The sequence below is a fragment of the Sus scrofa genome, chromosome 15 (assembly GCF_000003025.6).
Source record: "Sus scrofa isolate TJ Tabasco breed Duroc chromosome 15, Sscrofa11.1, whole genome shotgun sequence".
Lineage (NCBI taxonomy): Eukaryota > Metazoa > Chordata > Mammalia > Artiodactyla > Suidae > Sus > Sus scrofa.
The window spans coordinates 48,225,587-48,251,937 of record NC_010457.5 but is presented as its reverse complement, the minus strand read 5'-3'; the positions used below and the strand labels follow the sequence as shown (position 1 = coordinate 48,251,937).

Here is a 26,351-nt window from a genome sequence, read left to right as displayed (position 1 = left end):
GTTGACTCACTTAAGTCGGATGAGACATCTGGTGTTTAACTTCAGAAATGTTTCAGTTTTCAGATGGTACCTGAAGTACAAAAAGCCCACACTCACTATTTCATTTGAATATCGTTATTTACTAAGGGAGAAAGATACACTGAAAATGCTATAGAAAGAAATACACAAAACAAGGTCATATCTAAAGTATGATCGCAGTAAAGACGAAGGCAGTTGCAGGGTGTGGCGCATCAGTTCCGATGATGTCCCGTCCTTTGTTCGCTGCAGCCACTGTGAGGAAGGGCAGGAGAGGCAGCATGTGTCCTCCAGAGAATGGCGTCTGTGCTTCTCCTCTCCTGCCGTGGCCGCTTGGCAGCGTTGGTGCATTTGTGAGTAGACGGAAAGAGGCAGCGAGCACAGTTCAGAACAAAGGATCACTCTCAGTACAGAAGCCACACTCTTGACCATTTTCTTTCTTTTTTTATTGTGTTAACTGATGTGATGATTTGTTGAGTTACTGAGTCATGTTCACAGTATTCAAAATGGAGAGCAGTATTTGGCTGGACTTGATAAGATACGCCTAACACGAGTTCTGTTGTGGCTCAGTAGTAATGAACCCAACTAGTATCCATGAGGATGCGGGTTCCATCTCAGTAGGTTAAGGATCCGGCATTGCCGTGAACTGTGGTGTAGGTCGCAGATGCAGCTTGGACTCAACCCTTAGCCTGGGAACTTCTGTATGCTGTGGATGCTGCCCTAAAAAGACAAAAACAAGAAAGAGATATGTGTAACAGAGGTAAATTAGCCAGAATTGGACATTTTCCTCTTTAAGGCTTGATGGAGTTGTCACCAGTAAAAGTAAACCTAAAATAATTTTGGAGCGCCCTGGTGGCCTACCAGTTAAGGATCTGGTGGTGTCACTGCTGTGGCTCAGGTTTGATCCCTGGCCCGGAACTTCTGCATGCCAAGGATGAAGCCAAAAAAGAAAAAAAAATGTAATTGCTCATGTCCTGGATTTTAGGATTTTGAGCTATGGGAAATGAAAATTGTTGATAATCAACACTAGCTTCTAGAATAAAATGGGGCTAATGGAAAGGCTTCTTTGTGAAGAATAGTATTAAATGTAAACATACCAGAGATCCTGGGGCACCAGCCGAAGGACCAGACTTAGCTGTTGGAGGACCAGGGAAAGATCTCACTCCCCCAGTGGATGGAGAATAGTGAAAATGGACTTGACTCCTTGCGATGAATCCACTCAAGTGGGGGGCAAACCCGCATAACCTTGGGGGCTTCTGTCCTCACTTGTGCCTCTCATGAGGTAAAAGGTCAGAAGTTCCTGTCCTGGGCGTGGTCCTCTTAGGAGGGGCTGGTTCACCTGTTCTCCGTGGAGGCAGCTCCAGTTTCTAAACAGCAAAATGGTAAGGGGCGCCGGGCTGCTTCTCTGTGGTGGGGAGAGCAGGGCTGCGCTGCAGTGGTTTGTGGCACTCAGCATCCGTCAGGGGAGGGTAGTACTGCCGGTAGCAGACGTAGGCGAAGGTCAGGCCCATGGCAGATCCAACCAGGACATCTGCAGGAGAGGAGAGAGCAGCCTTCTCACTCCCGGAGCCGCACAGCAGAGGGCGCCAGCCCCCAGGCTCTTCTTGTTTGGCTGCAGAGCCTCTCCATTGCAGGTTTAGGGCTATTCAGGCTTTCTTAGTTTTATCATATAGATTGCAGGATTGTCGTTATCAGATTCTTTTCTAAAGGCCAATTCAAAGCATACTTTTAAGTTTAACAAGGCTTTTTCCGGGTTCACTAAATTGAATTTCGTTTAATTCAGGAGAGTCCCAAAGGTTCTCTTAATGCTATCAACAAACCCCTTCTCACCATATAAAGGGGTCTGGAGGAAGGAATCACCTCTCCAGGAATTGTCTCTCTGTGGAAAAATTTAGGTTTTTTAGGGCTATACCCACAGCATATAGAGGTTCCCAGGCTAGGGGTTGAATCGGAGCTGCAGCTGCTAGCCTACACCACAGCCACAGCAACACGGGATCCAAGCCGCATCTGTGACCTACACCACAGCTCACGGCAACACCGGATCCTTAACCCACTGAGCAAAGCCAGGGATGGAACCTGCAACCTCGTGGTTCCTAGTTGGATTTGTTTCCACTCTGCTATGATGGAAACTCCAATGAACTTGTTTTTTAAGATAATAAGTAAATTAAGCTTTGAGGTTGGTTGTAAAAAATTTCTTAGAGTTCATTCTGAACTTAAGATGCTGAAAAATCATGGAAAAATTAGGATATTCTTCCTTGGTAATTTCGTTAAAAGATAGCAGGGTGCTTTCTCATCTCCCACATAGGACAGCTGCACACTCAGCACAGACCTCAGCACATACCTGGGGGAGGGTCCCCTGTGCCAAGTGCTGGGGAGAAATGATGGAGAACCGCGGAGGCCTCCAGGGCCCGACTGCCTCGCTCACCTTGCCAGTGATGCTTGTAGTCACAGTGCGGGACAGGGCAATCACAGCTGCCAAGAGCAGGGGTGACAGAAAGGCACAGAACCGCCAAGATTTTCCTCGGCCTCGTGGCGTGAAGCAGTGCAGCTTCCCTGCCAGGTAGAAGGATGCAAAGGCCAGACCAGCAAACGCGACTAGGAGAGGAAAGAACTATGTCTTTGAAGGGAAAGGGGAGGCCTCGGGGATGAACACGTCGTTAGCCCTTCTTCTAACTTCTGGCTTAGATCATTGATCTAGATTATCAGTTACCAGGGAGAAGCAAACAAAAGGGAAACCAAAGGACAGTGTCCCAAAGAGAATAGTATCTACCCTAAAGATGGTGTTTGGAATACCAGTGGCCGGCTCTGCGCAGGTCTTAACTTCCCAGTGCCTGAGCTTCCTCCTGTACAAATGGGAATCCCCAGAGTAACTGTAGCCAGCACACTGGGCTGTTACCATATCCAGTGAGGCTGGAATCAGAGTTCCAGAGTTCCTGTCGTGGCTCAGTGGGTTAAGAACCTGACTAGCATCCATGAGGATATGGGTTTGATCCCTGGCCTCGCTCATTGGGTTAAGGATCCAGTGTTGCCGTGAGCTACGCAGTAGGTCGTAGCTGCGGCTCAGACCCTGTGTTGCTGTGCCTGGGGTGTAGGCCAGCAGCTGCACCTCTGATTCGATCCCTAGCCCGGGAACTTCCATATCCCGAGAGTGCAGCATAAATAAAGCAAAAATAAATAAAATGCCTTCCAAAGCACCTGACGTAAAGTAATTCTTCAGTAAAGGTAGTTAACATTTTTATGACTAGTACAAGATTGCAGTATTGAGGCAAATAATAGTCATAAATAAAAAGTTCAAATTTCATGGGGTAAAGTATTTCCTCTGTCCCTGAATATTTAATAGTCGAGGTTCAAGACTGTTATTAAAGAAGGGGGGGCTCTCCAATTTCCAGACATGAGAACAAGAACACATGACATGTTCCCATCCTCACAAGCTTCCTAGGTTAAAATTCTATGATCCCAAAAGAAGAAAGAGCATAGAAGGAGAGGCCACATGCATTCATACAGGAAGAATGTCCACTGGGGAAGCTCTTCCGGCCCTCGTTGACCACGTCCTTATCGCCAGTGCACACGGAGTCAGGGTGGGCTTGGCCATCGGGGAAGCAGCGGTAGAAGAAGTCTGGGCGGGGCCTGGGAGAAAGAAGCATGGTGCACCTCTAGAAATTATGTCTTGGTTGGGTCAGACAGCAATAATCCTGTTAACTGTCCCTCAAATAGTGTCCCAGGCAAAATAAAACTGGATCAGTAGTCACAATTAAGAAGTCTATTTCCAGGGTCAATATTTAAATTAGACCAAAAAAAAGGCACTGTAACACATGATTACTTTTTTAGGGCAAAGAGCAAGTCAAACTGCAGCTTCTGGGGATGCTTTGGGGTACACACTCCGTGTCTGGGAGATGCTGGTCTGAGCATAAAAGTGCATAGGTGTTCCGGGAGGGGCTGAGGTGGAGCTAAGGGAGGAGGTGGTAAATGGGAAAGATCAGACAGAATAAAGAGAAAAGGTCTGTTAACCACCTCTCCTGAGACGGGCACAGAGGCTGGCTCTTGTCACTTACCTCCCCACTATCAGTTTTACTGTGTTGGTAAAGACACCATTTAGAGCCAGAGCAAGGCTGGCAGCTGGAAAATAAAGAAACTTGCTGTTAGTAGGATCTGCCTTGAAAGAGTCGTATGGTCGCTGTCCATTAAGAGAGCAACTGTGGTTTCTATAGAGCAATAGTCAGGCTTCACCCAGAGCTGAGTATAAGAATAATTCTGGGAATTCTCATTGTGGCTCCGTGGGTTAAGGATCTGGCATTGCTGTGAGCTATGGTATAGGTCACAGATTCGGTTTGGATCCTGCATTGCTGTGGCTGTGGTGTAGGCCACTGGCTCGGCTCTGTTTCCATCCCAAGCCTGGGAACTTCCAAATGCCTTGGGTGCAGCTCCAATTAGACCCCTAGCCTGGGAACCTCCATATGCCACAAGTGCGGCCCTAAAAAGACTAAGTGTTATTAGATAAAGTTGCTAGCAAAACACACACTAACCTTTCTCTAAGGCCACTGTGCTCTTTCCCCGAGAATTTTAAGCAGAGTCTAAAAATGAGGATGTGGGTTCAGTCCCACACTCACCGAGTTAAGGATCTGGTGTTGCTGTGGCTGTGGTGTAGGCTGGCAGCTGCAGCTCTGATTTGACCCCTAGCCTAGGAACTTCCATATGCAGCAGGTGTGGCCCTAAAGAGGAAAAAAAAGAAAATTCTGGCCCTCGGTGACCACTCTGTTGTGGTACACAGACAACTTCCGTACTCTAGACAAATAATCCAGTGCCCTGAGACACACCCAGTGAACCAACTTCTTCTCACAGGTGGAGTACAGGGGTGACAGAATTAGTTTAGGAACACAGGTCAGTGGCTCCCACACACTGAGACTGCAACCCCAGTGAGGGAACCCGTCGTCACCCTTCTCTCAGCACTAAAGGGAGACACCAGCCAGGAGGGCTGGCTCTTACCCAGGCAGGCTTGTTGGCTGTCTGCTGTGTCTGCCTTCTTGAGACATTTGGCCAGGAGGATCAGAGACAGCGGAGAGAGAAATGCAATAACCTGAACCAGAATATGTCAGGGGTTAAAATACAAAAGATAAAATCGCACATAAAACTTCCCACAAGTATGAAAATAGCTCCTACAAGAGAAGGACGGAAGTGAAGGCACAGCTCACCTGTTAGACCTGTTACCCTGCAAATGCAGTGTCCAGTGTCTGTCTGCGCTAAACTGGGCACACAGTACCACCAGGAGCACCCATCACCCGTATACTAAATGACCAGTTACCCCGGGCGCCCTAAAGCGTCCTCAGAACCCGTATCTTGAGCCAGAGTGGATGGGCACCTTGTTCTGTAAATCCGGATCTTAAATACAAAGTTTTAGCACATCAACAAAGGTCATTTTGGAGACAGGATGAGCCCCTCCCACTTCCCAACATTAAACTCGAACGAAGGTCAAAAGGAAGGCTGGTTCTCACGCACAAACATCGGCTTGGTAGGGAAATACTCTGCTTCAAAGTACGGATTCCGATAAAGCCACATCTCCTCGGGTTGGATGAGCCTCTGAAAGGGCGGGAGCAGCTCTGTTACCCTAAAGGGGGAACACAAAGGTGCAGGCGCGTCGGCAGCTTCCCGGAAGCGGGCGGAGCCTGGAGGGGAGGCGGATCTGCTCTCCACCGGGCGGCCGGGGGTTGCGGGGCTGGTCTCCGGGGGTCCGAACCCAAGTCCTTACAGGAAGGCCGCAAACAGCGCGATCCGCACGCCCACCTCGGCCCCCAAGGCCGCTGCCGCCACTTTCCCCATCACTGGATGCGGCTGACGTGGCTGCAGAGAGGAAGGTGCTGGGGTGGTGGCAGCGAAGCTGCACCCGGTGTCAGGGGCGGAGCAAGGCGGGGCGGGGCGTGGGAGAGGGAGGGGCGGAAGTGAAGAATCGCCACTGGCATTCGTCCCCCTCCCGTCACCTCGTGGTTTCCAGACTTAGTACTTTGCAGAGGCCCGGGCCTTCCCTCCGTGGAAGCCACGCAGACCCCACGTTTCCGGATCCAAGTGTCTTAGCAGCGTAGCACATTAGCACGTGGCTCCCTCCGTACACCGCTCGGGAGCCGCCGGCTGTAGGCCTTGCTGGCTGGGCTGGACTTTCTGGGTGTTTCAACCCCCTCACTCCCCGCCCCGGCCCAGAATGGCCTCTTGCCCATTGAGTTGCAGCAAGAACTTACAGGCAATGAATAAGTCCACATGTTTAATTTGGAACATACAGGACAATTTATTTAAGTCGGTCTCCAAGCAAAATCTGAAATCAGTGGAATGTCATTAAAAACCTTTCCAAATTAATCCTCACGGAAGCAAAAAACACATTTGAATTCCAAAGTATTTGTAAAATAAAAAAGGGCAACATCTCAGTAAATATACAAAAATTATATGTTCCTACCAGCACGCACAGTAGTAAGAAGCTTAAATATTACAAGCAATCCTAAATATACTATAACTGGTCAACAATAAGCTATCTATATACAGGTTAACCAAGCTTTACACATTTCACACTATGCAATAAAACATAGGCCAATCAACAAAATCCCCAAAATATCATATATCTTGAAGTCTATGTGGCAACATCAAGTCATTATACAGTAATGCCCTAGTGAACCCCCCAGGGAGAATGAACACCAATCCCTTAGTGTCAGGAGCTTCTAGCCAAGTCACAGAAACTCAAAAGAGATTGACTTTAGTGAATATTGATGCTTTGTTATTAAAGACTCAAGTCTCAAGTGATTTAGGCAAAATAACATTTCACAGGATCTACAAAGTTTATTACAGATAAAGTACAGAAATAACCAATCTACAAAGGTCATTATAGATAAAGATCACGAGGAAATGAAAACAGAATCTGTAGGTATCTGTGTTTGTTGTGCAATATCACAAGTGGATACAAATGAATTTCTCATATCAATTCCAATTTTGCACACACCCTTGTATATAAAAAGAACCTTATTAGCCAGTTATAATCTTCACTTAGCATCGTGGTTATTGGTGGCAATGTGATTTTCTTTTTTGACAAAGGGTATGTGACAGCACAATGAGATAAAGAGCAGTATTAGTGACAACAAAGTAAAAGTGAATTTTATCCAGTCCACTTCTAAACTGTCAAGGATACCACATAAATCCCTCACCGAGGTAATCTGCTGGATACGGAGAGCCACCCGCACACAGCGGAGCTCTGTGGAGGTCGGGATAGGAGCTCGGGCCCCAGGGCGCTTTCTGGCCAATGAGCAGATGCACTGATGCCACACAGGCAAACTAAGGACCGAAGAAATGACTTTGGCAACTATTCATCTTTTCCCTTTTTTTCTTACATGTTAATGACTTGGAGAGGCTACCAAAGGAAGGTAATTCTCTTCCTCTCCCCTTCATACATTAAGTGCCACAAGCATCTGAACTTGTCACTTAAGCAATGGACTGAAAGAGGAAAGAACGGAAATAGGCTTGAAACACACAGGCTACACACACCCAGCATTTCAGGAGTGTAACATTAAGTGCAAATTTCTGTTTTTTTCCCTACACAGGCGTATAATGAAAAGGAAAGAAAAGGTGCTTGGGGATAGGGTTGACAAAATGACAAAAGAAAGAACAGACACAGGGAATCCTTGTGTAAGTGCTGCTGGTATTTCATGCAGGAGCCTCTTCCCCAAGCATGTGCACTGAATCCGGCCGTGCTGTGAGCCGCCTGCGGGGCTCCCCTTTCACCCACGCCAGAGGGGGTAAGAGACAAAACAGGATACAAACAATGCTCGCTACTTCATAAGTTTTAAAAGAACTGTAAAATAAGGAGAATCTGAGGAGTTTCAAGTACTTAAAAAACCTGAATTCAATGAGGCAGAGGTCTCAATGTTAAAGTGACGACTTCGTACCTGTGGTAAACATCATCATTCCCCCCCGCCCCCCCCTCCCCCCCGCATAACCCCCCTTCTCCCTGAACCCCACCCCAGATAAGAGCTGGTAGACTTCAGTATATACAATTTCCAACTCTTCCGTATTTGTCAATTCATGGCAAAGCTGTCTAATTACATCTCTTCCCGAGCCTGTCTGAAAATGAAGTGAGTTCTACTCCTTGTTTACAAATAACCCAAGACGGATTCAAGGTGGCCCAAGGCCAAAGCAAATGATCACATCTGCGGCAGCCGGGACAACTAGCGGCCTAGACAGATCAGCCTTTTAGGAAGTCATTCAAGTCTAATTCACACCGCCCAACGATACAGCAACTCCCCCGTGTCACTGTACCTCACAGATGTGAGCTGTCCCAGCTGTAAGGACTCCGTGGTGACTGGCTCTCATCCTGGCAGGACAAGGCATGCGGCAGCACCTTGACTGTAAGGTGACTGCTATAAAGAGCTTTATGTTTAAAATGCGACGAAGGACAAACAACAAGTCCCCCGTGGTCCCGAGACCGTGTCCCACCCAGCTGGCCCGTTTCCAAACTGCAGACCCGGATCTGACCCTGACTGGAGCTACTCAAGGAGGAAAGTCCACTTCCCAAACCAGGAAAGAAGGCTGTCTGACAGCCCCGCCTGTCTGGGTCCTTCTGGCAATCATCTCAGTTGCACCCCGCCACTCACAGGCATTTCCAACACTCTGTGGAAATGGCTGCAGGGAGCTGGGAGCAGCCTCCTGCTCCCCACCTTTTTTTTTGTTTTGCTTTTAGATGTGTTCCTGACTTGAACACACAGAAATCTCCAAGTTTCAATGATTCTCAGAGTCAGCCTGTTTTCTAGCTTAGGCCAGAGCTAGGATAGGGTGGGAACTTGATAAAAGAAAAATGAAAATAAAACCCACCTCATTCCTCCCTCCAGCCCTGCTTAGCTATTCAGGAAGTGATGGGCTTCCTCGGGCTTCGGCTTCCAGGACTGAAGGGCCACCGGCCCCTCAGCCAGCCGGGCAACTCCAAACCACCCTCCCACCACCAGGGCCCGGAGGTCTCCTAGGATTTCACCTTTAGCTCTTACAGATCTAATTTCTTGAGCTGATTATCAAACATTTTACATCTGCTTTTCGCCCCCTAAGAATCAACATAAAAAACAAAACCCAACACCATTATCCCATGCTTCTTTCAGTTATTTCATTTTCAGACACCATAAAAACCAACCATTTATGCTCTGACCCCATACAGATTCAAGTTAACAAATCACCTCAGACTACGAGTGAGCGCCAGGACCTCTGCAGGGTTTCATCGGAGGAGCACCGGCAAGCATGCTGCATAGGTACTATGCACGCGGAAAGCACAGCTCACTGCTTCTCTGCTGCCATACCTGAAGCTTTAAAACACACAAACTAGGTCCACAGTGACACCACGGAGGTGTGAGGAGAGCTCCTTGGCCCAGGCATGGCCATGACCCCCTTTCCAGACCATTAAAGAGCACTCACAGACAAAGACTCCAGAGCTACAGTTAGACATTTTGTTTTCCACCCTGATTTCTGAATTGGCAGAACAATCCTAATACCCCCCTTCCCCCACAAAAAAATTTTTCTTAAATCTCAGCAGAGCTCTGTGACAGATATAAAAACAAAATGTGACACAATGAAGAAGCTGCATCAAAGTACTTAAACCTAAGGTATCTGTAGTCTAGAGGATATACCCTGGCTTACCATATAAAAGTCATCAGATATTAAATAGCACTAAGTCCAAAACAAAGCAAGAGATAAGATTTCATGTTGGATACTGTTTCAACAAGAGTTGCAGTTCAAATATTAAAGGAAATCCTTCATGTTAGTAAGTTTAAAAAAGCAAACATTTATCATATACATATATAAAATAAATTTTTAGTATGATAAAACCTAGAATTTCTTAAATTATTTTTTAAAAGGACTTGAAACTATGTAATTGCTCAAGAGCAAAGTTTAGTGTTTTGGTGAGCTTGCGGCAGTCACGTTTGGTAACAGGCATACTAGCATTTTCTATTTTGCCCTTTCTTTTGGTACCATATCTAATCAATAGACTCATTGGAGGTCCAGTAAGTTACCTCAGAATTATTTGCTGGAATCAGGCAAATGGCAGTTTAGGAGCTTTAAGTAAAGGAATTGTAGTGTTTTGTTGTTGCTGTTTTTTTTTTTTTTTTTTGTATGTTTTGTTTTTTTTTTTTTTTTAACAAGAAAAAGAATCCAGTATAATTGCACATTTACATACATACAAATTAAAAAAAGAAGAAGAGGCACAAAACAGATTTTTTCCCCCTTTTTCCAGAAAAGAGCTCTAAATTGGTAAGAAAAGGGAGCACACGTGACACAGGGAATGTGGTGGGGCATCTATCTTCCCGACCTTTATGTGGTTACTGGGTTCTTCCTGAGGGAAAATAAATGCTACCAGGTACCAGCGGCTGTAAGCAGTCAAAATTCACAGAGAAAATTAACATTCACCAAGCTAACCCTAGGCTGCTACTTAGTACAGTGTGACAACGACACCAGACACCACTAATGAGTTTACACGGGGAACTCTGGAATCTACACGCTCCTAAGCACTGAAAACAAGTGAGCCCTGTGGGCAGGCATCTTGGTCCTCTCGCCCCTGTGCCATCCAACCGGTTCTGCTTTCTGGGGAGCTTTCCCGAAGTGCTGCTGCCATGAAGTGTGGCTCTCCCATGCCCTGTCCCAGTAGAAGTGCTTCCCCTTCCTCAAAGGGGGCAATTTTAAGTGCTGGGTAAAACTAAATAGAAACTGCTTACATACAACTTGGGGATATTCCCCCCCAAATTAGGAACTAAAAATCTATTCAAATATAATTCAAATTCATTTGTGTAGTTTTCACCATGAAACATGGCTGAGTGGTCAGCTGACAAAAGGAATGTTTGATTGGGAGAGGAAAGCAGAGACAGAAAATAAAATGCCCATAATTCTCTCGAGTCAGACCAGGGTCTACGTTAAATTCGATAGAAAATGGTGCTTATTTGATGCAACTTTTGGTCTATGCCTTTTGTCTCCCTTTAGCTGCCCTTACCAGTGTGTCAAAATAACAGGAATGACCATTCTAACTATGCATTCATATCCACATAAACACACTTCATCAATAATAGCCATCATCGATGGGAAAGCATTTCAAACTCAGTGAGGGCATCCATTTCTTTTGTTTTCTCCAAAACAAACAAACGAAAAAACAAAACCACATTATATACCTTTCAAGGTAAAGTTATCCTATCACAAAGCCCACCTGGTTTAAGACCATGGAGGGAACATCCACCAAGGCCTTTTGTTCTCAGAGGCCAGACTCCAAGCTCCCACGAGCCCTTCTCTGAGACTGAGAAAGACACTTGGAAGGGAGAGAGAAGCTCGCCTGCCTGCTGCTCAGGAAAGAGGCAGAGGAGAGCGTCATACCCTTTCCTAGAGGGCATTCTCCAGTTCCTACTGCAAACACACACACACACACACACACACACACGTGTGCTCACACTGATTAGACTCTGAACTGTACTTCTCAAAATTTTAAACAATGAAAATAAATAAAGGAATGATGGCTACTTTTGCCTTTTACACCCAAGGAATACATCCTAGACTTTAGATTTATCTCATTAACAAAACTTTCTTTTCTCTTTGTTCTTATTTCAAAAGCCAAGACATCTCTTTTTTCTAGCTGCAAAGGCATTGAAGCACAATAAAAGGCAAGAAAAGACCACGGGCATCTAACCCACCACAAAAGAATCCCCCAAACCAACAGAACAGAACTGGAAAGCCAGACACCGCCAACGGCCTCTGTCTGCACCAACTGGTCCCCCAGTTTCGCTTTAATCAGGCAGCGCGGCCACAGGGGCTGTGTGCGCTTCGCAGTCTCTTCTTGCACTGACGCATCATCTACTTACTTTTTTCTTTTCCTTTTTTCACTTAAAGAAAAAGAAAAAAAAGGAGGATCACCAGCCATCTATTCTTTGACGTCTTCTCCGGGATCTTGCGATTCCAGTTTACACTTGATCTTGCTCCAGTACTCCGGCGACACGGGAGACACAGGGTCATGTTCAGAGCAGCAGAGTCGGCCTTCCAGTGCCGAGGGCACCAGCGCCCCCTTGTCGTGATCTTTACAGAATGAGCGCGGGCAGAACTCGCAGAAGGAGACAGCTGCGCTGCTGCACTCGTCGCACTGGTGCCACGGGCACTCCCACTTTCCTGGGGGGGCGGGGGAAGCAGTGGGACAGCCCAGTGAGTGTCTGTCCCATCACCCGTGACGCACCCAGCTCCCACCTTCTTCTCTGACTGGAGACTAAATGCAAGTCTGGGCCAGCTGTGGGCTGGCTGTACCCTCTGTGCGGCTGTGAGCTACTGCCTGGAGCCCAGCCTGTAGGAGCCAATACTCGCTTCAGTAATAAAAAGTGAGACCCAGCCCCTGCTGGCCCACAGGCATCCCACATTAGCAAAGAGGCAGGTTTTTTGGTTTGGTTTGGTTGTGGTTTTTTTGCCTTTTAGGGCCGTTCCCAGGCTAGGGGTTGAACTGAAGCTGCAGCTGCCGGCCTACACCACAGCAAAGCAGGATCTGAGCCAGGTCTGTGACCTACACCACAGCTCACGGCAACGCCAGATCCTTAACCCACTGAGCAAGGCCAGGGACTGGACCCGTGTCCTCATGGACACCAGTCAGGTTTGTAACCAGCTGAGCCACAGTGGGAACTCCGAGAGGCAGATTTTTCACTAGCAAAATTTCTGTCTGCCATCGCTGCGGCTCTAGCCAGTGCTTCCTGACCCCCGAAGCTGGACTGCAGAGCCTGGACTACACTGCGGCACACGGCTGGCGGAGCCCGAGGCGGGAAGGGCCTGGGGCTGAGCTTACCGTAGGGCGGCTGAGGGAGGTTAAGGCAGAGGAGGTGGTAGGCTTTGGGGCAGTCCTTCCTGTCGCACATGACCAGCTCTCCACCGTCTCCACACTGGAAACAGTAATCTTCGTGCAGCTGCTTGGGCTCTGTTTTGACTTTCCGTCTCTTCTGCTTTAACTTAGCATTTTTTGCCTTTTCTTCAGTTGTTGATGCACATGCCGACTGGTGGGGAAAAAGGGAACAGGGTTTTAAGGATCACAGGGCGTGAAGCTTTGCATAAAAGGAAACTCCACAACCTCACGTTGATTTAAATTCATCTGTTGTTCAGTTACCTCAAACGCCAGGAGGGCTTATCCCATAACAGAACTGTAATAAAAATAAGGCTTCATTTCCACTGACTTCTTTTTTTTCAAATAGCAAGGACATTGAGATATAACTTATAAACTATAAAATTCACCAATTTAAAGTATATAATTTGATGGCTTTTAGTATAATATGAATTTTTTTTTTGGCTGCCCCAAGGCATCTGGAGATTCCCGGGCCAGGGATCAAATTTGAGCCACATCTGTGATCTATACTACAGCTGTGGCAACACCAGATCCTTAACCCACTGTGCTGGGCTGGGGATTGAACCCGGGCCTCCACAGAGACAAGCCAGATCATTAACCCCCTGTGCCACAGCAGTAACTCCCCTGTGAATTTTTTTTTTTTTTTTTGGTCTTTTTAGGGCCGCACCCACAGCATATGTAATTTCTCAGGCCAGGGGTCAAATCAGAGTTGCAGCTGCTGGCCTACACCACAGCTCACAGCAACAATGGATCCTTAACCCACTGAGTGAGGCCAGGGATCAAACCTGCAACCTCATGGATACCAGCTGGGTTCGTTATCACAGAGCCACAATGGGAACTCCTCTCCCATGAATTTTTTAAAAAAAGTTTTTGAAAAGGATTTTGCTAACTTCAAATTCAATCAAAAATACAGACACATTTTCAGAATGACCCACAAGCTATACCAGGCCCCACGGCCCATGGTCCCTGAAATGGACTTGCACAAGCAGGTCCCCGGCTCTCAGGCCATGGCCCCCGTACCACTGACCTTCGGCCGAACACCGAGGAAACCACTGCAGTTCTCAGCCCCGCAGTGGCACTCCGTCCTGCCATTGCCCAGACAGTCCAGGTTGTAATTAAATGTTAACTCCATCCCTAGAACATAAGAGAAAGAATTATTCATACTGGCAAAAACACACCATCATAATGAAAAAAGGCCATTCTGACATGAAGATTTTTCTTCCTCCACACTGAAGATAGGATGGGAATAAGGAAAAACAACTAAAACTAGAGGAAAACATCCCCATCCTCCAATGACTAAAACAGAAATAAATATTCCACAAAGGCCATCATAGCCTTTTCACTTACGTGGTCAAAGACTATGTAACAGAGAACAAGGATCTGAAATCTGAGCTCAAGAAAAATGGTTTCTAACTCTCCCCTCCCTCCTCTTTTTTTTTTCTTTTTTGGCCACCCTGTAGCATATGAAGTTCCCAGGCCAGGGATCAGATCCAAACCGCAGCTTTGATCTACGAAACTCCCAATCCTTTAACCCACTGTGCTGGACCGGGGATTGAACCTGTGTCCTGGTGCTGCAGAACTGCTGCCCATCCCCTTGCACCACAGTGGGAAGTCCATAGCTCCCTTTTCTAAAGCTAATTTACACTCATTTCCAAATGAACCAATATGACCATGGAACTGTGACAACCATACTATTTCCACTAATTAATGCCTTACATGATGATCAGAAAAGAGTTCAAAATCCAGGTTTACTATATACACCAAGGACCCAGGGATGCAAACTAGAAGCCCCAAGCTTTCTTTTAGCTGGACTTCAACGATCCACAGTGAGTGCCAGAAACATACTTTAAATCTCTTTTGGAGTTCCCTGGTGGCACAGTGGGTTAAGGATCCAGTGCTGTCACTGCAGTGGCTCGGGTGTAGCCAAAAAAAAAACCCCCCAAAAACATACACACCAACCCACCAAATAACCCTTTTGGCTACAGCATTTCTCTTCCCACCCATTTTTCTACAAACTTAACAAATGAGAAATTAAGGTTGATGTTAAGATGCCGGATGGGTAAGGAAAAATGAAAGCAATAACTGCATCAGAAAGCTTTTTATGTCTAATTTGAAACAGACTGATCTTTCAAAATAAACAAAACCACCGCCCCCAAACAAAGAAACCAGCTGATGTTAACATAGGCTAATTACTTTTAAAAATTTTTTATAAAGAAAAGAAACAAAAGCTTAAACATCTGGCTACATGACACAGACAGCCATAATTTGGAGAATTAAGTCCGTAGGATCTTAGACACACAGGGCTCTGTCATACCTTCTCTAAGCTCCCTTTTGTAGGATATAGATTTTTTACTTCTTCCTGGCAGATAACAATTCTAAAAATAGCTCTTTATCTTATTTGAATATATACTTGAAGTATGTCCTGCCTTCGAAGATATACTTGCTTCCCAGGGAGGGAACAAGTTGCTTTTACCTGCAGGAATGTCACAAAGAGCAAAAAGTCCAACTCGAACATCGCCATTCACTGTCCACTTTTGTGTTTCACAGTTTGGGTTACAACTGTGGTTCATAAAGCGAGAATAATTTCCCTTTGGGCCAGCATCAATGATACGGTCCTTGAGAAAGAAAAGAGTGGAAAAGTTCCTTTGACATAAAATGGAGCATATGCTTCTGAGAAACATCCGACTCAGGCAAGAGCCACGAGGCACCACCGTTTGCCCCCCGCTGATGTCTGACCACTGATGACTCTGCAAATGTGCTTGCCCACAATTGACTTAAGTTCTCTGCTTGATGATCGAGTCAAGGCAGTTAACATAAAGTGAAATGTAGCATCTTTTAAACCTTGTTTCTAGGAACAAACAGACCTCAGAACAATGCTACTCGGAAGATGAGCTGGCCCAGCCTCAAGGAAAGGTATTTTCTGTGCACAGTGCTCCTATGATGGAAACTATGGGTTTTGCTTCCCAGGTCTGAACAGACTCAAGGCTGGCAGGGGTGGATGGGTGGAGCTGAGGCCCTAAAGGGGGCAGGAGAAAGGAGAAACTTCTCCTCTGATGAAGACTGGGAAATTTGATGGATGGGAGGACTACAATTTGGGATATAATTTTACTTACACTAAAGTTCAAAATACAGTAAAAAGCTCAACATTTTGGCTCCTTGAGTTTAAACTCTGATAATCTGGAAAAGCTCTAGAGGATGGAGCCTCCCCAGGGTTGTCACGATGGCTGGAAGGGCCACTGGCAGTGAGGACAAGACTTAAGGGACCGATCAGCAGTCATAAATACACGCATTTTATGTTTATAAAGTATATGTTCATGAAGTTGTAAAGCTTTCAAACAATGACATATCAGTTAAAATAATGCTTTTTTTAAATGGTCTCCAACTCTTAATTTTAATGATACTCTGACTCAGTTTTAGAGACAGCCCGGATGGAGCACAGGAAACATGGGTACTAGTCTTCACTCTGCATTAAACTGTCCCAATACAGTCAACAAATCACTTAGGACGGCTGGACCTCAGTTTCCTGTCCTCTGTGAATCAGAGGACTGTTGAAGAAATCAAATGACACAGTTTTGCTATAACATGCATCCAGCAGCACTTACAGTTGCACGTATTAATCCAGAAGCTTTACTGTCGTTTTCTTATGACAGCGTTCATTCCTTCTAACTCATAAAAAAAGTTTAGATATACAGAACAATTTCACGTTAGGACTTTTGCTAGAGTAGAACTTTAATGGTGGTTTATAAGTGAGACTACAGAGCTGACCCTCTCCGTGGGGGATAAAGAAACTGAGGGCCAGGTCTTTCAGAGTCTAAGAGCTGGGACTAAAATCCAAGTGTGTTAACCCTGTTCCTGGCTGTTCCTATTCTCACTCACAGTGCTGTCACACAGGACCTGGGCAACGTTCCAATAATCATTCACTTGTATACTCTGCTATGATGAGTGTGTTATAATGGGTAGCGTACTGGCTATTGCAAACCAATCTAATTTGCCTGAAAAAAAATCAAATTAGAGGAAGGAAACCGAGTTCAACCTAAAGCCATGGAACTAAACCAAAAAATCCTTTTTTCTTACCAAAAACAAAAAAGCAATTTTACCTTGGTAACAGTTAACATATAAAAATTAGTTACACTGTTCTCGTGGGCTCGCTTGATTCGCAATCTGCATTCTTCTTCATCAATTAATTCACCGACATATTCATTTACAAATTCACCCTGCAGAGGAGCATGCAATATATAAAAACAGTGTATCAGATTAGAAAGCGTTCCTTAACCACACATGTATAATCTGAGAGAATTAGCCAAAAACATTCCTGGAAATATAACTAGAGTTCAAAATTAAAACCAGAAAATTGACATTGGTACAATCTATAAGCCTTATTCAGATTTCACCAATTTCACATGCACTCACTCGTGTTCCGGTGTGTGTGAGCACGTGTGCAGTGCTATGGAATTCTACCAGCTGGAGAGTCAGGTAACCACCACCAGTCAAGGCACAGAACCGTTCTGGCAGCACAGAGATTCCCAGTGCTACTCCTTTATAACCACACCCATCCACCATCCCTAGTTTGTTCTCCAATCCTATAGTTCTGTCATTTTGAGAGAGTTCTGTAAATGGACTCACAGTATGTTACCTTTAGAGATTGGCTTTTTAAAGAAAAGCTGAGCCTAATTCCCTCGAGAGCCATCTCAATTGTGAGTATCAGTAGTTCACACTCTCTCTCCTACTGAGTGGTCACAGCACAGACGTACCACCGCTTGTATAATGGTCACCTGCAGGAGAACATCTGAAAGGTCTTCATATTTTGGCTACTACAATAAAGCTTCTATGAACGTTCCGATCAAGCTTTTGTGTAGACAGAGGTTTACACTTCTCTGGGATAAATGCTGGGACACACGGTGTTTTGTTGTTTTTTCTTTTTTTAAGAAACTGCCAAACTATTTGCCAGAGTCGCTGTATCATTTTGTATTCCTACTATACACTCCCCATGTATGAAGGGGCTAGTTTCCCATATCCTCACCAGCATTTGGTATAGTCACTGTTTTTTATTTGGCTGTTCAACAGATGTGTAGTGAAAGGCTCCTTATTTTATTTTTGATACTATCTATTGCTTCTGTTTTTTCTTTCTTTCTTTTTACAGCTGTACCTGCAGCATATGGAGATTCCCGGGTTAGATGTCTAATTGGAGCTGCAGCTGCTGGCCTAGACCATAGCCACAGCCACAGCCACACCAGATCTGAGCTGCGTTTGCAACCTACACTGCAGCTCATGGCAACCCCTGTTCCTTAACCCACTGAGCGAGGCCAGGGATCGAACCGGTATCCTCATGGATACTAGTCAGGTTCGTTTCAGCTGAGCCACAAGAGGAACTCCTAAATTTAATTTTTATCTGATATTGGAGAATAGTGGATTTACACTGTTGTGTTAGTTCTGCAGGCTCTGTACTACGTGTGTCGGCCTTGAGTGGCTGTTCCTACACCCAGTTTGGACTTGGACCTCGGCTGATGAAACCATTTTGCACTTTTAACATGGCTTTGCTGCCCTCAAAGGAATAGGCTTCATTGCTATTTCAGCTGCACTGCCATCTAGTGTTACTATAACTCAACTATTTTATGGCAAGTTTTCTTTAATGAAAACCTACAGAGCAGAATTTAAATCAAATCTGCTCCACTTCACTTTTTTTTTTTTACATATTGGGATTCAAGTTAAAGTTTCTTTTGAGGGTTCTGTGGATTTAAAGGCCTGAAAACCATTTATTATGGTTTATATTTTCTATTCTGTGAAAATGAGTGAATGTAGAAAAGTGAATGTGCTGGTATCAAACGTGAGGAGTACAAGTCTCATAAATTGGATGCCACTGTGAGGAAATGTGTCTAGCTATTTTGTAAAAAATATTTTGGGCATCCAGAAAGTGACAAATCTTTAGCCTCAAAAGAGTTTCTTGCTGGACTTAGAATCCATTAACTGTGAATTCAATTGTGAATAAAAATAACAAAGAACGTTCAAAATGCTAGACATCTATCCTTAAAGGCAAGGCAAGAAGACAGGGTTTATTTCAGTATTTAATATAATTTTTTTTATTTCCTAAGAAAGAAACCATAACAGGACATCTCTTGTTGATTCTGGCACATGTTTTTAGAAATTTGTCAAGTGTGAAAAGAAGGGGACTGGTTGGTGTACATTCAGTTTCCTACTTGGCTTCTGTCCCCTAAATGTACCCAAACCATCTTGCTACAAAGTCTTCATGATTATGCTGTTCAGTGACTGTATATTCCTGAATATTCTGTAAAAGACCAATTGTCTTATATTAGTAATTCCTTAAGTGCTAAAAGGCAGAATAATCTTGATTGTATTTTCTTTTCTCTGGATTACATCATTAATTTAGTAAGTTAGAATATGACTTAGAAAAAAAAAAAAAAGAATATGACTTAGAATGAATGTAACTACTATTACAAGGGTATTAAACTGAATAGATTTCAGGATGGCTCTCATAACCCCTGAAAATCATAGGCAAAAATTTGCAAGCATGATATGCAGAGCACTAAAGTAATATCAAAACGTGTGCATTATATAATGACTTGTTAAATGCACATGGCCTTTGACCAAACAATCCAATCCACATACCAAATGTGCTGGCAAATCCTGTTGTCTCTGCCTTCAAAATGTCAGAAATTCAACCAGGTCTTTCCTGTCCAGTACAACCCGTAGTCCTTGCCCCCATCACCTCTCCTCCACTATAATGGTCTCCTTTCTATGGCTCTTTCTCCATTATCATAAATTCTCCATAGTACAGCCAAGTTACACTTTTGAAGCCCAGGTGTGGTGGAGAGACTCTAACGGTGGCCCCCGTGGTTCCCAGGTGTTCATGCCACTGTGTGATCCTGTCCTCTGAGTGGGCAGGACCTGTGACTCGCTTCTAACCCAGGTGACAGAATGTGTGTGGTTATGTGTGGTTGTTCCTTTAGGACCTTAGCATCCACCTTGCTGGAGTGCTGCTCTCCCTCGTTGGCTGTCAGGGAGCAAACAGCCATGTTGGGAACCCCATTTGCAGGGAAATGTGGGCAGCCTCTAGAAGCTAAGAGCAGTAAGACAACTCCAAACACCGAAGCTCTCAGACCTTACTGCAAAGAACTGAACTGTGCCAAGAGTGGATCCTTCCCTGAAGCACAAGAACCAGAATCTAGCCTCACTACACTCTGCTGAGAACCTATGGACTGGACCTGCTCAGCACTGACCTGTGGCACCTGGGGGACAATAAAACATGGTATGTGTTTAAGTTGCCAAGTTTGTGCCAATATTGTTGTGCAGCAACAGAAAATGTATCAAGTCAGAGCCAGGCACTTCCTGCTAAGCCCCTCCAGAAGTTCTCGTCCTGTGGCCAACATGGCCCCACACCACCTGCTCCTGGCTGCCCCCCACTGCCACTGCTTACACACACCCTGTCCTGGGCCCTCTCCAGCCCCGGAGCAGGAAGGCCTCATTCCCCAAGCTTCTCCTCCCCGGTTCAGGTCAGACCTTCTTCAACCCTTGATTCAGAACAGTGATCTCTGTCACATTCCCCCAGCCCTCCCCTTTGACGGCTCTAGTTTTCTCTGCAGCATTTGGTGGCATGCAGCAGGACAGGTCTGGTTATCATCTGTCCCTGACGGTCCCGTAAAGGTGTCCTGCTTACTGCTGTCTCCAAGTGCCTGGGACAGTGGGAGGCACAGGGCAGCAGCTTAATAGACATGCAGAATAAAGCCGTTTCACCAAAGCAATCTAAACTACAGACACAGGTGCATGAAGAGAGATGGTCAATAGAATTAAAATATATAAATTTACTGGAAAATAGGCTAAATAAATTAAGGTACATTTTACTAGGGAATACAATGAGACTATTAAAAAGAATGAGGTAAAACTTGTATGAACTGCCATAAAAATATTTTTCTGATAAACTGAGGAAAAAACGAGTAATATATATGATTATATTTATGTTTTTAAAAACCCAACAAATACAGACTATATGAATATGTATTTGTGTATGTATTTATGTATATAACTGCATAGAAAAAGTTTTAAAAGGCTACATACCAACCTCTGAACAATGGTCATTTTGGTGAGAAAACCAGGAATTGAGGGGATGAAGGAGCAATTTCGCTCATTATTTTCTTTTCTGTATTGTTTGATTTTCTTTACTACATTGTATGGTATTTCTTCATTACAAAGGAAATCTTTAAAGAGGCAGAAAAATGCTGAGAGTAGTTTAACTTTCTCCTGGGCCCACGGCCCACTTCTCTCAGTGAAGACGTCTACCAGTTCTGCCTATGGCGCCAGGCGGGGTGGGTGGGGTGTGTGTGTGTGTGTGTGTGTGTCCACGCATGTGCACACATGCGTTGGCAGGGAGGCAGGTGGGGACTTGTTTTAAAATGCAGATTATCTGGGCCTATTACCAATATTTCAGTTGACACTGTTTTAACAAGGACTCTGGGAAAGTCTCAGGATCTCTAAAGTTTGAGAGCCACTGTTTGAACAGTAAGATTTCCTGGTGATTTTCAATTTTCTTTGTGTTATTTGCCTTAAAATTTTTGTCTACAATGGGCATGCATTTCTTGTGTTAAATGAAGAGGCTACCTTGAAAAATTACCTCAAAGTATAAGAATGAATTTATCAGTACTAAAGAACTCAACTTTTTCTAGCTGCTTTTGTACATACGTAGGGCAGGGGTTATTAGGTCCATTTCAGAGATGAAGCAACTGAGGCTCAGGGAGGTTGATGAACTGTGATGTTGGAGCCAAGTCCTGGGCTGCTATTTTCTGTCCCAGCACATTCTTAACTTTACTATTTTGCATTTTCAACTATTCTAAATCTATTTTGTTTAACAGGTAAAAAATATTTCAAATGGGATGACCAGTATCTCTTCCCCTTTATAAAACTGATTATAGGAAACCCAAAGTTTATGTTCATTTTATTATTACCTCTTCTTACCACTTCTTTGCTCAAGAAGTGCCCAACTCTCAACTTGGGAAGCTTCACAATTTTGAAACCAATGCCCACATATTTAATCCTGACTGGAGCACCCCTCAGAGGCATGGGTCCTGGTCTGTCCCATGCTACCTTCTTAATGCTCCTTTTGGTCCTGAGGCCCCAGCCTCTGCGCTCTGTCTTGATGATCTCGGCATCAGGGTAGAGCCTCTTGGTGAAGCACTGGTTCTGGCAGCGCTCCCCCGCCGGGCACACCTGCGGGTGACACTCGTACTGCAGCATTCTGTTCAGGCACTCAGACTCCAAGCCGCAGGGGTTCTCGTCGGCGGGCTTGCAGTTACAGCGGGGAATCTCCGACAGGTCTGCAACCTGGATCTGTACTTTTCCTATTACCTTGTTAGCCTGGACAACAGGATCACAAATGGGAGGGAAAAACATCAACAGGGACAAGAAACACTGGTACCCTCTTGGCTTTGCTGCTGCCTGGGGGTGTGACCCCGAGGAAGGCTTTTTTTCTCAGTCATAGTTTCCCCCAAGTAAAACAAGAATAGTAACTGCCTCTCCTCAGTCAACAAACATAGCAAAACATGATGTGAGTTCTTACTTATTTATCCTGTGCATTTCTCCTTGATGAAAACTGATCAAGTTGATGAAAATTTCCTAACTGAAAAACAATTGTGGGCTCTTCTGGAAGAAAGGGGGCTAACTCCCTATAGTCTCATTTGGTTACAGGACAAGCTGATGGAGCAAGAACAGCATTTCACGTCACATGTGATGCTCCTTGGTCTGCGGGGCTCATCAGAGACCTCACAGGGCAGCAGCCACAGCTCTGACTGACACTCCAACAGAAGCTCTGTTTGTTCTACTGAAGACCAGGGAGAAATTAGCAAAAAAAAAATTTTTTTTTTCTTTTTAAGGCTGCACCTATGGCATATGGAAGTTCCCAGGCTAGGGGTCTAATAGGAGCTACAGCTGCTGGCCTACACCAAAGCCACTAAAACACCAGATCAGAGCTGCATCTGCAAACTACACTGCAGCTCATGGCAACGACAGATACTTAAGCCAGTGAGCAAGGCCAGGGATCCAACCTGCATCCTCATGGATACTAGTTGGGTTCTGAACCCACTGAGCCACAATGAGAACTCTCAGCAAAAGTTTTTAGGGGTCAGCAAGGGCCTTCGAGATACTGAGCAATGCATTTCACCTTGTTTATCATATTCTAAGGTTTTTATGGGTAAAGACTCACTTTGATGTGTTTGTAAGGAGGGGGTTTTCTTGAGTTTTTTTCAGTCTCAAGTGCTTCTTTACTTTCTCTTTGTGCTTTCAATTCCTGGAAACGTTTTGCAGCTTCTTCCAGTGCTAGCAACAAGGACAGACAAAATACATAAATACCAACAAACAAAAAACATTGTTAGAGTAGTTTTATGCTGCCTTCCCAATACGCTGAATCTGGCCTGAGGTTTTCTTTTTAAACTTATATACTGAAAATAATAAGCATTTACCACCAGGATAGGGTGAGAGTGACACAGGATATAACTCATTTATGGCTGAACACAATGCTCTGTGCAAGCTGCCTCCTAGAGAGGAGGGCCCACTTCAGTGATCAGAACTTCGGCACAAACGGGAGGGCAGCTTTCTACCTTGTACCTGATTTAAATTCATGCCACTCTTACCCAGAAAGCTAAACTTCTGTCAATTTGTTGCAAAAACAGCTGTAAGACTCTTCATGGGAAGTGTCTGCTGTTCTTCCGTGGCAAAGGTGCTTCACTTGATTACGGAGACCATGTGTTCCCAGGAGTCTCCGTGTTTGCAGAAAGATCCCTGAAGAAACTCCTTTCGCATACACAGAACAGTCTACTCTACGTAGTGTACTTTTCCAGTGACTGGACTGGGATGTGGTCCTACCAGGTCTGGAAGCTTACAGACGCCGGATCAGAACAGCTGGTGAAAATTCTCTACTACTAGACCCATGGCCCATGCACACTAGGCGGGGTTAAGAGAGCCAGGCTGGAGCGGCAGCTCTGGGCCACTGTAAACATCATCCAACGTTACCTTTTTTGAAGGTCTTGTTAATACTAGTCTGTCCCTCAGCAAAGCTTTTGTCTCCTTCGACGTAAGGGAATACTCGTCCCTGATGCACCCAGTAGTAGTCGTGAGACCCAAAGAAGAACACTGGGAAGTCCCCCAGGTCGTGCTTGAGGCCCTGGATGTTGAGCGGCACAGAACGGGGGTTGCAGATCTCTGCCGGCCACCACCTGCAAGCAGGAGCGGGGAGAATCGCACCACGCTTTACACAGCTGGCGGGAGTGGGAAAAGCTTTTGTACTCTGCAATTTTCATTCAGAATCCAAGGACACAAAACACCTTGCTTATCTTTAATCATGTCCAAACTGTACATCATCTAACAACGTATGGATGAATGATTTAATGAATGAAATGGTGAACACAGACCAAACAAACCAGGCCTCCATCTAGTTTCTTCCTTAATATATTCTTCCTTTATATTTATAAAAGAATGTATATCATGAAAAAATAGGTTATAAAGAATAATAAGGTAATAATGAACCCACTTTACAACTTCAGAATTAGAATTTACCAATAATACTTGGTCCTAGAAAAGGCATGCTTTTCTCTAAATGTGACAATCTTAATACAAAGATTATTTTTCAAGGTGTAAAAGCTTATTCCTACTTGTCATGGGAATCGTTTGAGAATAAAGTGGTATTACATTTAAGAACGGCCACTCCCATTCAAATGGGCACTTACTGACTCTAATCGACCTGAATAAATACTTTTTGGTCAAATGTACTAAGGCTTATACCAGTGTGTATTTCAGAATCCAATTCATCTTAGATTATAATAAATGTGTGATTAAGGACAGGACTGAAAACATAGCTGCTTTATGCTATAATGGCTGGATCCATAGCACCCAGTGAACCACCTGTGAGACACACTGGGCAGGCTCCCACAATTGGGCAAGCTGGGAACTGAAGGGTGAAGGGATCTGGTGTTGCTGTGGCTATGGTGTAGGCAAGCGGCTACAGCTCCAATTTGACTCCTAGCCTGGGAACCTCCATATGCTGCGGCTGCAGCCCTAAAAAGACAAAAAGAAAGAAAGAGAGAAAAAATTGTTAAAACAAAGCAGCTCTATTTTGTGTAATCAACATCTGGTTCCCCTCCAAGTAGTCTGGGCAGTGGTTATTATTTCTGGATGCACATGTGGGGTCAGTGAGAAAGAGGTGCTTCCTGCCACCTTGTCCCAGGCCCTCGTCCCTCGAGGAAGTTTTATGTTGGAATAACAGGTAATTGAAAAGGAACAGTTTCATGGCGCCCAGTGAGGCCTGATTGGGAAAAAATACCTTGAGAGTTAGTTCATGGATCAAAGTCTTTGCAAAACTAACAAGAAGAATCTGAGCTGCATATAAAATCTCACTGGACTGTGAACAGGAGCACTGCTTTGGGCTTCTTTAAAAAGTAATATGATTAAAATTTAAGTATTAAAATTAAGTCAAACATATTTTCATATTCAAGTTTTTTAAAAAGGAAATATGTAATGTACAGCATCGTGACTATAGTTAACCTGCAGCTGCAGCTCTGATTCAACCCCTGGCCTGGGAACTTCCTAATGCCACAGGTGCAGGCTTAATAAGAAAAAACTTTTTTAAAAAATAAAGACTTCTTACACTGTTTTAGATATTTCTTATCCAGGAATGTTTGATCTATTGGTTATCAACCTACACCCCTCCCCTCCTGGAAAGATAAAGATATATACCTATGAACTTCCATATGCCTCAGGAGTAGCCATAAAAGAAAAAAAAAAAAGAGAGATTAAAAAAAAATTCTGTATCTACAATTTTTTAAAGTTGTATGAACACATGGAAAGATGATGTATACAGTATTAAACATGCTTCCTAAAAATAAATTCAACTGTGTATCGTGGTATCTTCCCATATTACTATAGGAACCAGCATTACCCTTCCACTGGCTTCAAGGTTCTTCAATATGGATATACTGTCATTTATCTGACAAATCCCCTCCTGACTGAACATTTGGATTATTCAAATGTTTGCAATTAGAAATAATACTGCAATGAATACCCTATAAATACATTTTTGCCCATTTGTCCATTTTTTTCTCTTAAATAAAATTCCCCGAAGGGGAAGTGCTAGGTTAAAGGGCCGCATGGTTAGTTTTGATATGTGACGTCCTATACGGGAGCACCCTTCTCCCCATGCCCTCAACTGCAAAATCATTAGCTTAAATCTCTGCCAGTCTGTTAAGTGAACAAAAAAACCCAACAACTTTGTTTCTTTTTTTGATCTTTTAAGGGTTGCTCCTGAGGCATATAGAAGTTCCCAGACTAGGAGCAGAATTAGAGCTGTAGCTGCTGGCCTACACCACAGCCACAGCAACGAGGGATCTGAGCTGAGTTTGCGACCTACACCACAGCTCACCGCAATGCCAGATCCCTGACCCACTGAGCAAGGCCAGGGATCAAATCCAAGTCCTCGTGGATA

General features: G+C 44.6%; 3 protein-coding genes across 14 annotated transcripts in view; 1 reads left to right on the top strand and 2 right to left on the bottom strand.

Moving 5' to 3' along the window:
* The window catches only part of DDHD2 (DDHD domain containing 2), a 52,482-nt gene extending 40,476 nt beyond the window's left edge, over nucleotides 1-12,006 (top strand). The window contains exon 16 of the transcript XR_002339364.1: nucleotides 11,893-12,006. The gene's annotated coding sequence lies outside the window, so the exon portion shown is untranslated. The remainder of the gene's footprint in view (nucleotides 1-11,892) is intronic.
* Nucleotides 99-5,884, bottom strand: PLPP5 (phospholipid phosphatase 5). Its single transcript, XM_005671771.3, is given in 8 exon segments — nucleotides 99-1,546; nucleotides 2,441-2,467; nucleotides 2,470-2,610; nucleotides 3,518-3,642; nucleotides 4,068-4,131; nucleotides 4,999-5,089; nucleotides 5,509-5,617; nucleotides 5,759-5,884. Coding segments are annotated over 8 exon segments (792 nt in total). The 5' UTR covers nucleotides 5,830-5,884; the 3' UTR covers nucleotides 99-1,382.
* The window catches only part of NSD3 (nuclear receptor binding SET domain protein 3), a 126,542-nt gene continuing 106,455 nt past the window's right edge, over nucleotides 6,265-26,351 (bottom strand). For 7 of the 12 annotated variants that reach the window (XM_021075908.1, XM_013984071.2, XM_021075909.1 and 4 more), the window contains 8 exons: nucleotides 23,888-24,090; nucleotides 23,082-23,194; nucleotides 21,968-22,237; nucleotides 16,972-17,088; nucleotides 15,348-15,489; nucleotides 13,902-14,008; nucleotides 12,824-13,028; nucleotides 6,265-12,165 (listed from right to left, as the gene is read on the bottom strand). In XM_021075908.1, coding sequence (XP_020931567.1) covers nucleotides 11,924-12,165; nucleotides 12,824-13,028; nucleotides 13,902-14,008; nucleotides 15,348-15,489; nucleotides 16,972-17,088; nucleotides 21,968-22,237; nucleotides 23,082-23,194; nucleotides 23,888-24,090 — 1,399 coding nt within the window. In that variant the 3' untranslated portion in view covers nucleotides 6,265-11,923. Of the gene's footprint in view, nucleotides 12,166-12,823; nucleotides 13,029-13,901; nucleotides 14,009-15,347; nucleotides 17,089-21,967; nucleotides 22,238-23,081; nucleotides 23,195-23,887; nucleotides 24,091-26,351 lie in introns of all 12 variants that reach the window. The other 5 variants (XM_021075910.1, XM_021075913.1, XM_021075916.1 and 2 more) reach the window with 2 other exon arrangements.